The sequence below is a fragment of the Dermacentor albipictus genome, chromosome 1 (assembly GCF_038994185.2).
Source record: "Dermacentor albipictus isolate Rhodes 1998 colony chromosome 1, USDA_Dalb.pri_finalv2, whole genome shotgun sequence".
Classification (NCBI taxonomy): domain Eukaryota; kingdom Metazoa; phylum Arthropoda; class Arachnida; order Ixodida; family Ixodidae; genus Dermacentor; species Dermacentor albipictus.
In genome coordinates, this window is record NC_091821.1 from 187,215,003 (window position 1) to 187,228,265 (window position 13,263).

General features: G+C 46.9%; 1 protein-coding gene across 1 annotated transcript in view; it reads right to left on the bottom strand.

Moving 5' to 3' along the window:
• The window catches only part of LOC139054094 (carboxypeptidase Q-like), a 32,453-nt gene extending 25,847 nt beyond the window's left edge, over positions 1-6,606 (bottom strand). The window contains exons 1-2 of the mRNA XM_070530623.1: positions 6,218-6,606; positions 5,584-5,992 (exon numbers count right to left, since the gene is read on the bottom strand). Coding sequence (XP_070386724.1) covers positions 5,584-5,992; positions 6,218-6,282 — 474 coding nt within the window. The 5' untranslated portion in view covers positions 6,283-6,606. The remainder of the gene's footprint in view (positions 1-5,583; positions 5,993-6,217) is intronic.
• Between the last annotated feature and the right edge of the window lie 6,657 nt (positions 6,607-13,263).

Genomic DNA, 13,263 nt, shown 5'->3' on the forward strand with positions numbered 1-13,263 from the left:
TGACAACGAAGAAGCAGGAGACGGGTTAGGCCGAAATTTTTGGCACCGCATTAATTTTGTCAGTCTCCTATACGAAAGCGATAAGTGAAATTATTGCAGATTGTAGAAACACACACTTTTTGTGTACAGTTGGCTTCACCCTTGTGTAGAGCGTGGGAATTAACGGCGGCCTCTGGTGCGCTCCGGAGGCAGCCAGCGACGTCTAACGCTGGCTGCTGGGCCTGACTTCTCGGTAGCTGCAGGGCACGTCTAGCTAGGCCCAGCAACTACCGTTAGGCGTCGCTGGCTGGCTCGTGAGCACCCCGGAGGCCGCCGTTATTTCCCACGCTCTACGCAAAAAAAGGGTGAAGCCGACTGTATTTGTTTCAGCTCATTTATTGCGACCCGATGCCGGACTAGACTTTTGGCTGGGAACCTGTGAATCGTAGGGCCAAAGGAACAAAAGAAAAAATAGTTTTTCGATGGTAAAGTTAACAATTCTCTCTGACCCGCGATGCTCATCAAAAAATTTCTCCTATATATATATATATATTTTTTTTTCGTGATCGATCGCACGTCGTGTCAAATGCTTATTCTCGTGTTCGAGGCTACCTCTTCGTTGGTATTTTGAGCGATTTAATCGCCTGTCGCTTATTGCCACCTATGTGTCTATATTGTCTCGCTATATAGTAAAAATTAAATTATGGGGTTTTACGTGCCAAAACCACGATTTTATTATGAGGCATGCACGCCGTAGTGAGAGACTGCGGCTTAATTTCGACCACCAGGGGTTCTTTACACGGGCACCCGACGCACGGTACACGGGCGTTCTTGCATTTCACCCCCATCGGAATACGGCCGCTGCAGCCGGGATTCGCTCCCACGCCTTCGGGCTTAGTAGCGCAGCGCCATAGCCACGACGCCACCACGGCGGGTGCACTCTCTCCTTGGACATCAACTGTATGCGCTTTAATCATCAAATCCTGGAGAAGCATTCTTATATTTTCTAACGGCACCCTCAGATATACCTTTGGAGATTTGCGCCTGCTATATATACTGTAAAGCAGGGATATTGGCCTATATCAAGTGTTATCACGGTTTCGTAACCTCAAAGTCCCGTGTAATTCACGCAGATGTTTCTATATTTGTCTTTAAAAACATGCGCTATTGGAGACGGCTTATGTGAAGCTTTAATTGGCGTTTGCAAGGAACGCTGTTGTTTTTAGTGACCGTTCGCTGACCGTTCGCAAGTGTACAGGAAAGGGTGTTTCTTTTTTTCGAAAACAGGCCCCATATTCACAAAAACGTTCGTGAGATATATTATTAGCGAAGGAAATCAGCCAATGATAAACAGCACTTACGAACGAAAAGCTTTGTGAATTTGGCCCCAGCTTTTTTTTTTTGTATGAGCGTAGCGAACGTGATGTTTTTGCAGATAAGTTTCTCGGTATACTTTGTCCCTGATAACGTGGGTTTCAAATACTAAATAACAAGAACTTCTTATTCCTATTAGAACCTCGCACATTTGGAGGAAATCCCATTTTAATGCGCCCCATTTTTCTAAAGGCTGAAAATCGCGAGCGATTCCAAAATTCATCGAATTTCAACACTCAATCCTGGAAATATTGGAACCGAGGGCGCCGGGAGCGCAGAAAAGGCGGCCCCGCAATCATATCACACGGAAACGCCCCGTGACGAAAAGCGCGTCGAAAGTTTCAAACTGACCGTCGTGGCCAGTGTCGGCCGATACTGATGCTAATACTGGTTTTACCTGGCAAGTACCTGTGGCGACGTGCGGTATACATCGGGGTATTTTCCTCGACACTATAGTTTGTCACACTCTTCGTCACGGTACAGCGGGGTCCCGCGGGGCACACTCGATTTCGATATAGCCTGGATTGAGCGTTGAAATTTGGTACGAATATCTCGAGTGAGGTGCGATTTTCAGGATTTCTAAAAAAAATAGGGGTGCACTAAAATGGGACTGCAACCAAATTTACCATATAAACCACTACCTCCAATGCTCAAAATATTTTTTTTTGTTAATTATGCTCTCCTGTTACCTACGCTACTCGCAGCAAAGTATGTCCGCCTCGCCTAGGAACTTTGCACAAAGGACACGTTTGCTACGCTCATAGCCTTTTTTTTTTTTTAAGGAACTGTACGGTCAAAGCACAATTAAATTCTGGGGTTTTACGTGCCCAAACTATGATGTTATTATGAGGCACACGGTAGGCACACTCCGGCTTAATTTTGACCCCCTGGGATTCTTTACACGGGCACCCAATGCACAGTGCACGTTTTTTTACATTTCGCCCCCATCGAAATGCGGTCGCCGCGGCCGGGATTTGATCCCGCGGCCTCATGTTCAGCAGCGCAACGCCAACGCTAAGCAACGACGCCTGGTAGTCAGAGCACACGACGAAGTTAGACATGTTTACCGAGACACTCCTCACTCATCGTAAACTCGCGGTGCTCCAAAACCACAGGCACGTCCGATCGAACCCAGAGTATATCGCACACGCTACGCCGAACCACAGGACACCTATATGCGGGCTATATGCGGGCAGGACACCTATACGCGCGCTCTATAGTACGATAGAGAATGCAGGGGAGGGAGAGAGAGAAAGAGGAAATAACTTTATTGAGGAAAAATAGGGTTATGGAGCCCGGAGCGGGCATGGGTCCTCAGACCAGGACGCACAAGGCTTGGTCAAGGAATTTCGCATCAGGTCGAGTCAATGGGGAAAACCTCCGTTGTGGGGAGCGTAGCTCCCCTTCTCACACTAGGACCTCGCAAACAATCCTTTGCTTCTATCTCCGCTTTCACTGAGCTGTTTTCGAGAATTCTTACTGTAAAAACGCTCGCTGCACGGCCCTTTACACCTTCTAGTACACAACAGTAATTTCTATCGTAATTTCTGAAAGTAGCCTGTTCAGGGTATCTTTAACGCTTGTACTTGCCATAACTTCTCTCTTACCGCCTACTCTTCCCAAAAATGATCCACAACAATAAAATTCGGCCCAGAGGCTTGCGATAATTGTGTAAAGACCCTTTAATTTTCATTCGAATTGAAGCCAGATATTTAAGTGTTCATCCTCTTCAGGTAAGTGCAAATTGCAATTTTTTAAAGCGAGCCGAATGCGAACCGAATAGTGCTAGAAGCATCGAAACGAATATCGAGGAATTTTCGAATAGTTTTCGAAAACTGAACAGCCTTTTTTTAACATTATTATTAAATAATGCTCACTTTTTAGTATTCACGACATTATGAATTTTCTGTCATTACACTGCATATTGTGATTGGCAAAGCAAACCTTATTAAACTCACAAATGGAGCATTTGGAACGAAAGAGCAGTTGGTTCGAATACTCGGGAGCCTTCGAAGCCTGCGAAGCTCCATCATCATAACGAAATTCGAAAATGCAGCCCCATGAGCATCTGTGTATAGCTTAAAGACCAAACGAAAAAATTCACGTCCTTTATGACGATGACATAAAGAAAAGGGCACTTAATTCAATAGTTCGAAGAGTCGCAGTAGATGGTTCGTATTGTTTCAAATATTATATTATCGAAGTGAGCTCAGATTTAATCCGAAGAGAGCTTGCGCACACGTACCGCATCCATAAGTCTAATGCCACATGGCCTTGGGGCTAACATAAAAAATAAATTAAGATTATGTGGATCCCACGCACTGTTGGAATCGATGTAAGCGAATATTTCTGTGCTGTTTTGCTTTGATTGACGATACTTTTTGACTATACGTAGCGATGATGTTGGCGGCGAATGTTTAATTCCGTCAATGTTTAGCCCAACACGATAGTGGCGAGTTGGTAATAAAATTTAGCTTGCGTGCACCACTGCTGTTTGTCCGCGTAGTACACAGGGAGAGATGTTTGCGTGAGGCAATCTTGTGCGCCACACTTCTTCATTGCCTGACATGCCACATCACAATGTGGCAGAATGATTAAACTTGAATTGAATTATGGCGCTGTTTGTGGCAAAACCACAATCAGATCATGAGGCACGTCGTAGTGGCGGACTCACAATTAATTTTGGCACCGGGGTGTTCTTTAACGTGTCCCTAAATCTAAGTGCACGTATGAGCGTTTTTGTACCCGTGGAAATGCAGTTGCTGCGGTCTAGATCATACCCGCGGCCTCGAGCAGTGCCACAGCGGCAAAGCTGCCGCGGCGAACACAGAAGTGTTGATTTGACGTGCGACCGCTTCGGTAGTATCTCCAAGACCCTGTGGTGCGCTTTAATTAATGCGGCTCTGCTTCTGCACGCCCTGCGTAAGTTGTCCGCTTGGCATATTTGCATGCCGTTTATTTTTCAGAAATATCAGAAACCATACCATACCTTGAACTTAAATTTATCCAGTTTGCCCGCAACCGCTGTTGTGCCTATAGCAGTAGCATTTACTCGCCTTCTCGCGTCGCCTTTTCCTTCTCCCGCCCGCCCCCCACGTATGCGAGTTGCGAGCGAATAGTATCAAGGCTGTTATTCGCCCGTTTCGTGGCTGCGTCGGTATACCTACAGTGAACTAGAAATATTCTAGTTCACTATAGTTATACCCATTCTCTGCCTACTCTCCCTATCTCCTCTCTACCATTCCATCAATACTTCTCTTCTGGACTGTTGCACGTTAGTAGAATGGTAAGCGCTGCAGTTTCTGCAATTTAGTAAAGCAATGAAGGGGGCTAGTTGGTGAATGTTCATGGTTATATTGCGCTCAGTTTTACACAGACGATATTAAGGAAGGACAGGACGTGGACGGACGTAGCGCTACGTCCGTCCACGTCCTGTCCTTCCTTAATATCGTCTGTGTAAAACTGAGCGCAATATAACCATGAAGTTTCTGCAATGCTCTTGTGGGGGAGTCCGAATAATTACAGCTGTCAAGAGGCGAATATGTCGCGACGGCCAAGGAGCTCCAAAGGACAGTGTGGACAAGCGACGCGATGGAAAGGTCCATAAGGGTTTCTCGCGCCGCCTTTACTCTCTGCCGCGTTCTTGTCATGTATACATACGCTCTGAACCACCCTCCGACGCGGTGTGCCAGACAACAGCAGCAGAATCAGCAGCAGCAGCAGCAGTGGGAAAGGCGAAGGAAGAGGCAAAGAAAGCTTCGCTTTAAAAATACATTATAACAAGAAATACTGCTGAATGTCATGTCTAAACAAAACGTTAGGGCGAATGATGCTGGTTTAATCATAGAAATGTTGCTTTTTCAGCGACGCCGCATGCTATACTGCATACGTTAGGACTACAATGGCTAGGACGAAAGTTGCTGCATTTTTCCTTCAGCTTCTTTTTGTTCGCACACAATTGACGTGAAGTACTCGAAAAAAATATTCCAAAAATATTAATATTTGCGAACGGTCACTAATGAATTTGAGTCCAGTAGGACAATATTCGGTTCTTTATTCGTAAGTTGCGAATATTCGCATACCCCTAATTCTCTTGTACCGCGTCTTTAAAAAGTCGGCCCACGTTTGCGGACTTTACGGAAAACTAGCGACGGCTCTCGTAACGCGCATTACAGGCCTTGTCGCAGGGCCGACCGAGAGATGCCGCGTGCCAGCACTTGAGACGCTCACCTCGGCGCGGCGACGATCGAGTTCCTCGAAGGAGCGCACCGCCAGCACGGGAGCCGTGAGGCCCCCTGCAGGCGTGGCCACCGAGCCGCCCAGGCCGAGCACGTCGAGGGGTACGGGCCGGGGCTCGACCAGTTGCGCCAGCTCGCGACCGCGCTGCCACACTGGTGTGTCCACGGGCTCCGTTTCGACGCGGTCCAGGCCGGCGGCCCGCAGTGACGCCACTATGTTGTCGATGGCGGCCTCGAGGCTCTCCGACCCGACCAGGCGGTGGCCGAACCGATCGGCGAACTCGGCCAGAGCCCGGTACGTGCTGCCGGACTGGGGTCCATCGTCGAAGGCCGACAGGATGCGCCGCACCACGGGCCCATAACCGTCGATCTCGTCGACGAGCGTCGAGGGCAGGTCGCACCTGTTCGGCGGCACGAACAGACATTTGGTGCACGCTGCAAAGCTGCGCAACGCAACGGACGCAAGAAAGAAACCAGACAAGGAGGCCCGAATAGAACGCCGTTCACCAGTCAGAAAACGTTGATGTGAAGATGGATGAACGCAGGTTTAAAGGAAGCGCATTCTCTTATATCTCCCGTGCGTCCGTTGTGAAGGAGTGCGGTGCATGTATACTAATGAATCGCACCTGTCGGTCGCGGGGCTGTTCTTCGAGAACATCACAGAGAGAAGCAGTGGTAGCACCGGGTTCATCGTGGCTGTCTCAAGTGAGCGGCAGGCACCGCTGTTGGACCTGTGGTCGTAGACGGCCGCCGGATCCCTCCGCAACAACGGGCCACTCGGGTGGGAGGAACACGCCGAAGATGCCGGCTGCTACGGCTTCCGCTTTCCGATAAGCGCCGCCGCAGTTGCCGCGATACTCGATCCAGGAGTTATCTGCAGCGTCTTCATCCCGCGGTGGGACCCACTAGCGATTCCGAGGAACGTCGAGGATGCGACGCTGAGATGCGCGCCCCGAGCGGCCGCGATCGGGCAACGGCGCGTTCTGCGACCGCTTTGTGGACACGCCGCCGGTGATGTTGATGATGATGATGATGCCCCTGATGAGTTTGGCGCATACCCACTCACGGGGATTGGCCAAAAGTCGGGCAGGCTGTGCTTATGTGTTCAGGATATGAATTTAAATATCTATAATTTTGTTGTATAAATTGAAGCGAGGAAAATTCAAAACGGTTCAGTAGACTGTCGTTCAATCAAGAGAATATATATATATATATATATATATATATATATATATATATATATATATATATATATATATATATATATATATACATGAGGAAATAAAGGAGGAATGAAAAGAATGATACGGTCAACAATGACATTGGTTTGATTCAATAATGAATTTTTCTAAGGCGATGCACACATTCCTCTGTGAGTGCCCAAGCACAGACGCTCCGAAGGACAGAGTACCGGAGTGTTCAAAGGCAGGCCGAGCTGTCGCGCTGTAATTTCTAATGTCATTTTCTCAGGGAGGAGAAACGCCGGCATTCCAGTAAGTACTGCTCTATCGTCTCTACTGAGTTGCAAAAATGGCACAAAGGGGATATTGCCAGACCAGATCGGCGCATGTAAAAATTTAGCGATGGGACTCGATAATGCAGTCTCGTTAATGTGACTCCCGTTCGTCTTGTTTTTGCAAAATTTCCTGCTCCAAGGAAATTGTAAGTGGTATAGTTCCGAGGATGATTTATGATTTGATTTTCATGTTAAAAGGATGTATCTTCTAAACCTAACAGACGTGATAAAACCCCATTGTTGGAAGAAGGGTAAGCACCGGGCCGCTGGTAGAAGCCTTGGCCAAGCTGTCTGTCACTTCATTCATAAATATGCCTTTGTGCCCAGGTACCCATATTAATCGTAAACTCCGCTTATGACTTGCAGCCAGTGAGTACAAAGTTTTTAAAATATTGGACTTGCCGCGGGAGCAGTAAGTGAGGTGCACAGCGACAAAGAATCTGATTATTACCGCGGTTGTTCTGGAAGATTGTAGCTGACGTAAAGTTAGGACAACAGCTAGGAATTCCGCTAGATATATTGGAGTGAAGTCGGGAAGCTGCATGGAAAAAAAAATCCAGTGATGATGAAAAAATTCCAACTCCTGCCTTTTCCTCACTCTGTGGAGCATCTGTTGCTGTAATTACGTTAGTGTGGAGCTGACTCAAGTGATCCTGGAGTAAGCCGTTAAGAATATGTGAGGGAAGCTGTTTTGCATTATTTGGGTATAAGTCATCATAAGTAATAACCAATGAATTTGAGATGCTGTTTGCCGTGGTTGCATAATTTATATTTACATCTAACGGATTCAATAACGATTGTGCTATAATTGCTTGTGGCGTGTGAAACCGAGGCCATTTCACTCCAAAAAATTGGGCTCGTTGCTTGATGAAGATGGACTGGGACCTTCTTAATGTGGATTCATAAAGCCTTATGAATGTTTGAACTATGAGTATTTTAAATCTCATTTCAAGGGAAGGTAATCGTGATTCCTTGTAGAGCACAGCGTTGGCTACAAACTTTGGTAGCCCCAGACTTAAGCGAAGGGCTTCCAGTTCCAGCAAAACGAGTGGACGTAGCTTGTAAGCCGCGGCGCCGGAGAATAACACACAGCCCACCTCTAGTATAGGTCGGATATACACGCGGCAAATCAGTATTTGTGCGTCTCTGCGCATGCCCCATCGATTATTGCTTATCCTTATTAATATCCCCATTGTACGGGAAGGTATTGAAGTTATATATTCAATATGATGACGCCAATTAACATTTCCATCATGAATAATTCCAAGGTAGTTTACTTTTTCCACTTGTGGAATAGTGGAATGGCGGTATGAAAGGGATATAATAACTGGGTCTTTTAGAGGAAAGACAAGAACGTCACTCTTATTTACATTAAGGGACAAGCGAAAACTGTCCAGCCATGCTTCTAGCTCGCATAAGTATTCCTGTAAACACTCGTACAGTGACTGAATATCACTTGCAGAAGCAAAAAACGCTATATCATCAGCGTAAACTTACGTGCTTGCATCCTGATGATAAGGAATTGAGCTGAGTAGGATGTTAAACAACAGCGGGGACAAAACTGCTCCTTGAGGAACACCGCGCGTTTGTCTCAATTTTCCCGAAGAAATTGCACTTTGTGCACAGTAGAACCCCCTGCATGCCCTAGCAAGAACTCAGTATTCACGTTGCGAATTATTCAGACAATCCAATATCCTGCGTCCTCTTTATTAATATAGGGTGTTCCACACTATCGTATGCTTTAGAAATGTCTAATGTAACTAGTGCTCCATATTATTTTTGGTAACGAGCCAACTGAATTCGGCTCACTAGGTCGACATGTGCGCACCAAATTGACATCCCTGGTCTAAATCCAATTTGGCAGGGACTCAACAATTCTCGTGTGGTCACAAACTTAACCATACGTGCGGTTAATAATATTTCTATTAATTTTACAAGATTTGATGTTAGATAAATAGGCTTAATATGGTCTAGAACGTACCCTTTCGTTTGGTTTTTCAGCAGAGGAATCACCTTCGCAATTCTCCACACAGGAGAGATCCATGCATATTGTATTGAGTAATTTACGGCATCTAACAAGCCGTTAGGAGCGACTTCTTAGTAGTGAGTACATCGAGACCTGGGGCTGCAGTTTGTAAAAAGGAAACAGCTTGGGACAATTCTGACACAGCAGACTCTTCGAAATCTACTTAAGTGCCCTGTCCGTGAGGAGAGAAGGGAAGAGAGGTAGAGAATTATTCGGGTCTCTAACCCTCTCGCAATTACATCTAGAGAGTCAGCACTGGTGATTAAAACTACCGAGTCCCACTTCAAAGGGCGCGGAGTGATTGATTGATTGATTGATTGATTGATTGATTGATTGATTGATTGATTGATTGATTGATTGATTGATTGATTGATTGAAAACTTTATTATTCCACCGAGCTGGGGCGCCCGTCTCTTAACCTACACGTAGGTAGGGGGGGAGGACGAAGCAGTCTCCGCGCGTTGAGGACGGTGAGTCTTCACGGCCTCAACGGCCAGGCGGATTGCTCGACGCTGGTTGTCTTCAGCCTCACTCAGGAGCAAGGCCTCCCAGGCTTCTCTACTGTCAATGTTTTCCTTGGCCCCTGGGGAGCCAGCACACTCCCATATTATACGGTATAACGTACCTTTTTGCTTACAAATTTTGCAGAGGGCGTCGTTATAGTCCCTCGTCTGTGTTAAGTAGATGCAATGTGGCAATGTATAATTGTTTCCCTGGAGGCGTCGCCAAATGCGAGCGTCCTCCAGAGAGAGAGACCGATGCGGAGGCGGAAAGATTCTTCTTTCGGCTTTGTAATGATCGACAATTTCCCTGTACGTGATGATGCTATCTTTTATCCCTGCAACTGGCTGCTCTAGAGTTGCCCGGTGGTAGAGTGCTCGGGCGAGTTCGTGAGCGGCTTCGTTGCCTGGGACTTCTTCGTGGGCCGGTACCCAAATAAAAGTTATGTCCCTCCTGGGAGGGTTTTTGAGTAGAATGTGGAGGGCTTCTTCCGAGATTCTCCCTTTGTTAAAATTTGTTATCGCATAATATTACTCCCGCTTTTGTACCCGCACAAGCGAGCGCTACTGCAACCTCCTCGGCTGTACAGGCGTCCCTCGTGCACGTGGAGCACGCTATCTTAACGCACCCGTCGCCATCAACCACCGTCGATACCGCAGCCCCATCTCTGCCGCAAGCGGCGTCCACGTACGCTACGTTATGCGCCGGTGTGTTTTTAAGTTTATTTACCAGCGCCTTATCCCTGTGAGCTCTCCTCTCTTTGTTGTAGATAGGATGCATATTTTTAGGTAGGGGGGCGATTCGGAAGCGTTTACGCACGTCCAACGGAATGTCTTTCTTGTCAGTCGGGGCACCCCTGTCGCATTGGATTCCTACCCATTCCATGATTTTTCTCCCTGTTTTAGACTGGCCTAATGTTTCCAACTGAGACACTCGTACTGCCTCAGTGAGCTCAACTAGCGTGTTGTGAATTTTGAGGAGGAGGTCTGTCGAGGTCGAGCCAGGGAGCCCTAGGGCTTCTTCTCGTTTAAACACAAGATACGGTGTGATACGCTATACGGCTGGTAATGAAGGTTGGCATGAGTCTGAGGAGGCTGTGCCTTTTAGCGAAATTCTCCTAAAGATCTCGGTGACCTGCGCCGCGTATCCTTCTAGCTTTTTTATTGTCCTGAGGTTGCATCCATTTCTTTGGATATACATGCCCAGAATTCTGATTTCCTCCACCTTGGGAACCTCATTTCTATTTACGAAAACATTGATGGGTCTGCTGCTCCCAGCGTGTCCCCTTTGATGTTTTGGCTCAATGATTAACAGCTCCGATTTCTGTGGCGAGCACGCCAAGCCTCTGCTGGCCGCATACTCTTCCACCATATTCGCCGCTATCTGTAGTTTAAGTTCGATGGCTGCGTCACTCCCACTGTTAACCCAGATGTTGATATCATCCGCGTATATGCTAAATTTAATCGATTTAATCTTATTGAGTTCCGCCGGGAGACCCCTCACGCTATGTTGAATAGGAATGGTGATGGCACCGACCCTTGCGGGGTCCCCTTGCTCCCAAGTGTGATGGGAGGGGATTTTACATCCAGAAATTTTATATTCGCCTTCCTCTGTGACAGAAAGTCTTTGACGTATGCATATACCCTGTGTCCCACACCTACCTCTTCGAGGCCTACCAAGATAGCCTTATGGCTAACGTTGTCAAATGCCTTGGTGAGGTTGAGGCCTAGGATCGCCCTGGTGTCAGTTGAGTCGTATCGGTCTAGGATATCATGCTTAAGTCTGAGCATGTTGTTCAAACGAGACTGAGCCCTAGCCTGAATCCAACCATTTCATGCGGTCAGAGATCATTCTCCTCCATGTACCGGGTCAGTCTCGTTTGAACAACATGCTCCATCAATTTCCCTACACACGAGGTGAGGGAGATTGGTCGCATGTTGTTCAAGCCGGGTACTTTGCCTGGCTTGGGAATAAAGACTACGTCCGCCTGTTTCCATGTTTTTGGGAGTTCTCCTTTTTCCCACACCTGGCTCATTAATTTGGTTAACGCAATGATGGACTCATCGTCTAGATTCCTGAGAGCTGCGTTTGTTATCTCGTCCGGACCGGGGGGCGATCTCTTTCTGGGGTTATTAATCTCTGCTCTAACCTCTGTCGTGGTGATGGGAGCATCGAGATCTGGATTGGGAGGTCCCTCGTAGTCCTTAAACACCTCGCTCTCTGCTTTTCCAAGATATGTTTCTTGGAGCTCGCTAATGAGCTCGTCATCTGTGCCAACAAAGCCATGCCTCGCTCTCACCTGGTTTGTACTAGCTTGCATTTTTGATTTACTAGGGTCGATTAGATGTCTGAGAAGGCTCCATGTTTTGGAGAGACTCATATTGGTTTCCATCTCATCGCACTTGCTGTACCCATTCTGCTCGTTGAGCTTAATCGCATATGTTTATATTTCTTTGTTGAGTCTGGCTAGTTCGCGCGGAATATTCCTGTTCCATCTTTGTGCCTTGAGTCTTTTCCCCGGGTTACTCTTTCTGTTCCACATGTTCAGCAGTTTGCTGTCTAATGCTGGGAGTGCGTCCTCATCTTCTATAGTTGTAGTCGCTTCCCCTATGTGCGTTTTAAAGAGGTGTGTCCACTCGTCGATATTGTAGATATCGCCCGGTAGTGAGGCCTCCTCTCTTATCTCTCTGAATTTATCCCACTCCGTTAATTTCGGTTGTTTGATGAGGCGAGTTTTGACGCCTTTTCCTAGCGTGAGCGAAATAATAAAGTGGTCGCTGCCTAGATTTTGTCCTGTGCTTTTCCACGTTACTGTTCCCGCCATATGGCTTATCGTGAGGTCGGGTGCTGTGTCCCTGGTTATACTGTTGCCTGTGCGCGTAGGGACGCATGGGTTAGTATGTAGCGTAAGCCCTAGCGTTTGTATATCTTCCCATATTCGTTTACCTTTGGAGTCCCTGCATGTATATCCCCATTCCTCGTGAGCCACGTTGAAGTCTCCCATAATGATGAGAGGTCTCCCATCTGCGGCTTTGAGTGCTTTGCGAAATAAAGTAATGAATCTAATTTTCTTTTGCTTGGGACGCGGAATCACTTTTTTTTTATTTTAAAAACCGAAATAATGCACGCTTATTATTTGATCTTGAAAGGAATTCGATATGTCGGTCATTGTAATCGTATTTTGCCTTGAATACCGTTCTTTTAAATGTTCCAGCAATAAATTTATAGTTGCTCCAGTTTTTCGGAGACTGGTTATGCATGAGTTGTTTCCACGCAGCTTGACGTAGTCTTGTAGTCCCGCGAGCAATCGTCATTCCACCAATTCGTAGAAGCAGTGTCGTTGCGTGCCTTTGACTGGAACTCTGATATTTTGCACGAAGTATCTATGATTGAGCAAATATCCTAAGCTTTCAATGGAGAATTTTTAATTGATTTGAAAGTGGTCTGCAAGCATATATTAAATGTACGGTAATCCACAAAAGAGTGGATTCGAGCCTCCACGGTGGACTGCGGACCTACCACTTCAAACACAACTGGAAAATGATCGCTGGTTGTCCCGACATTCACCGTTTCCCATGCGGATGTGGAAAGACTTGGACCCGAAAATGTAAGATCCAGCACAGATCGAA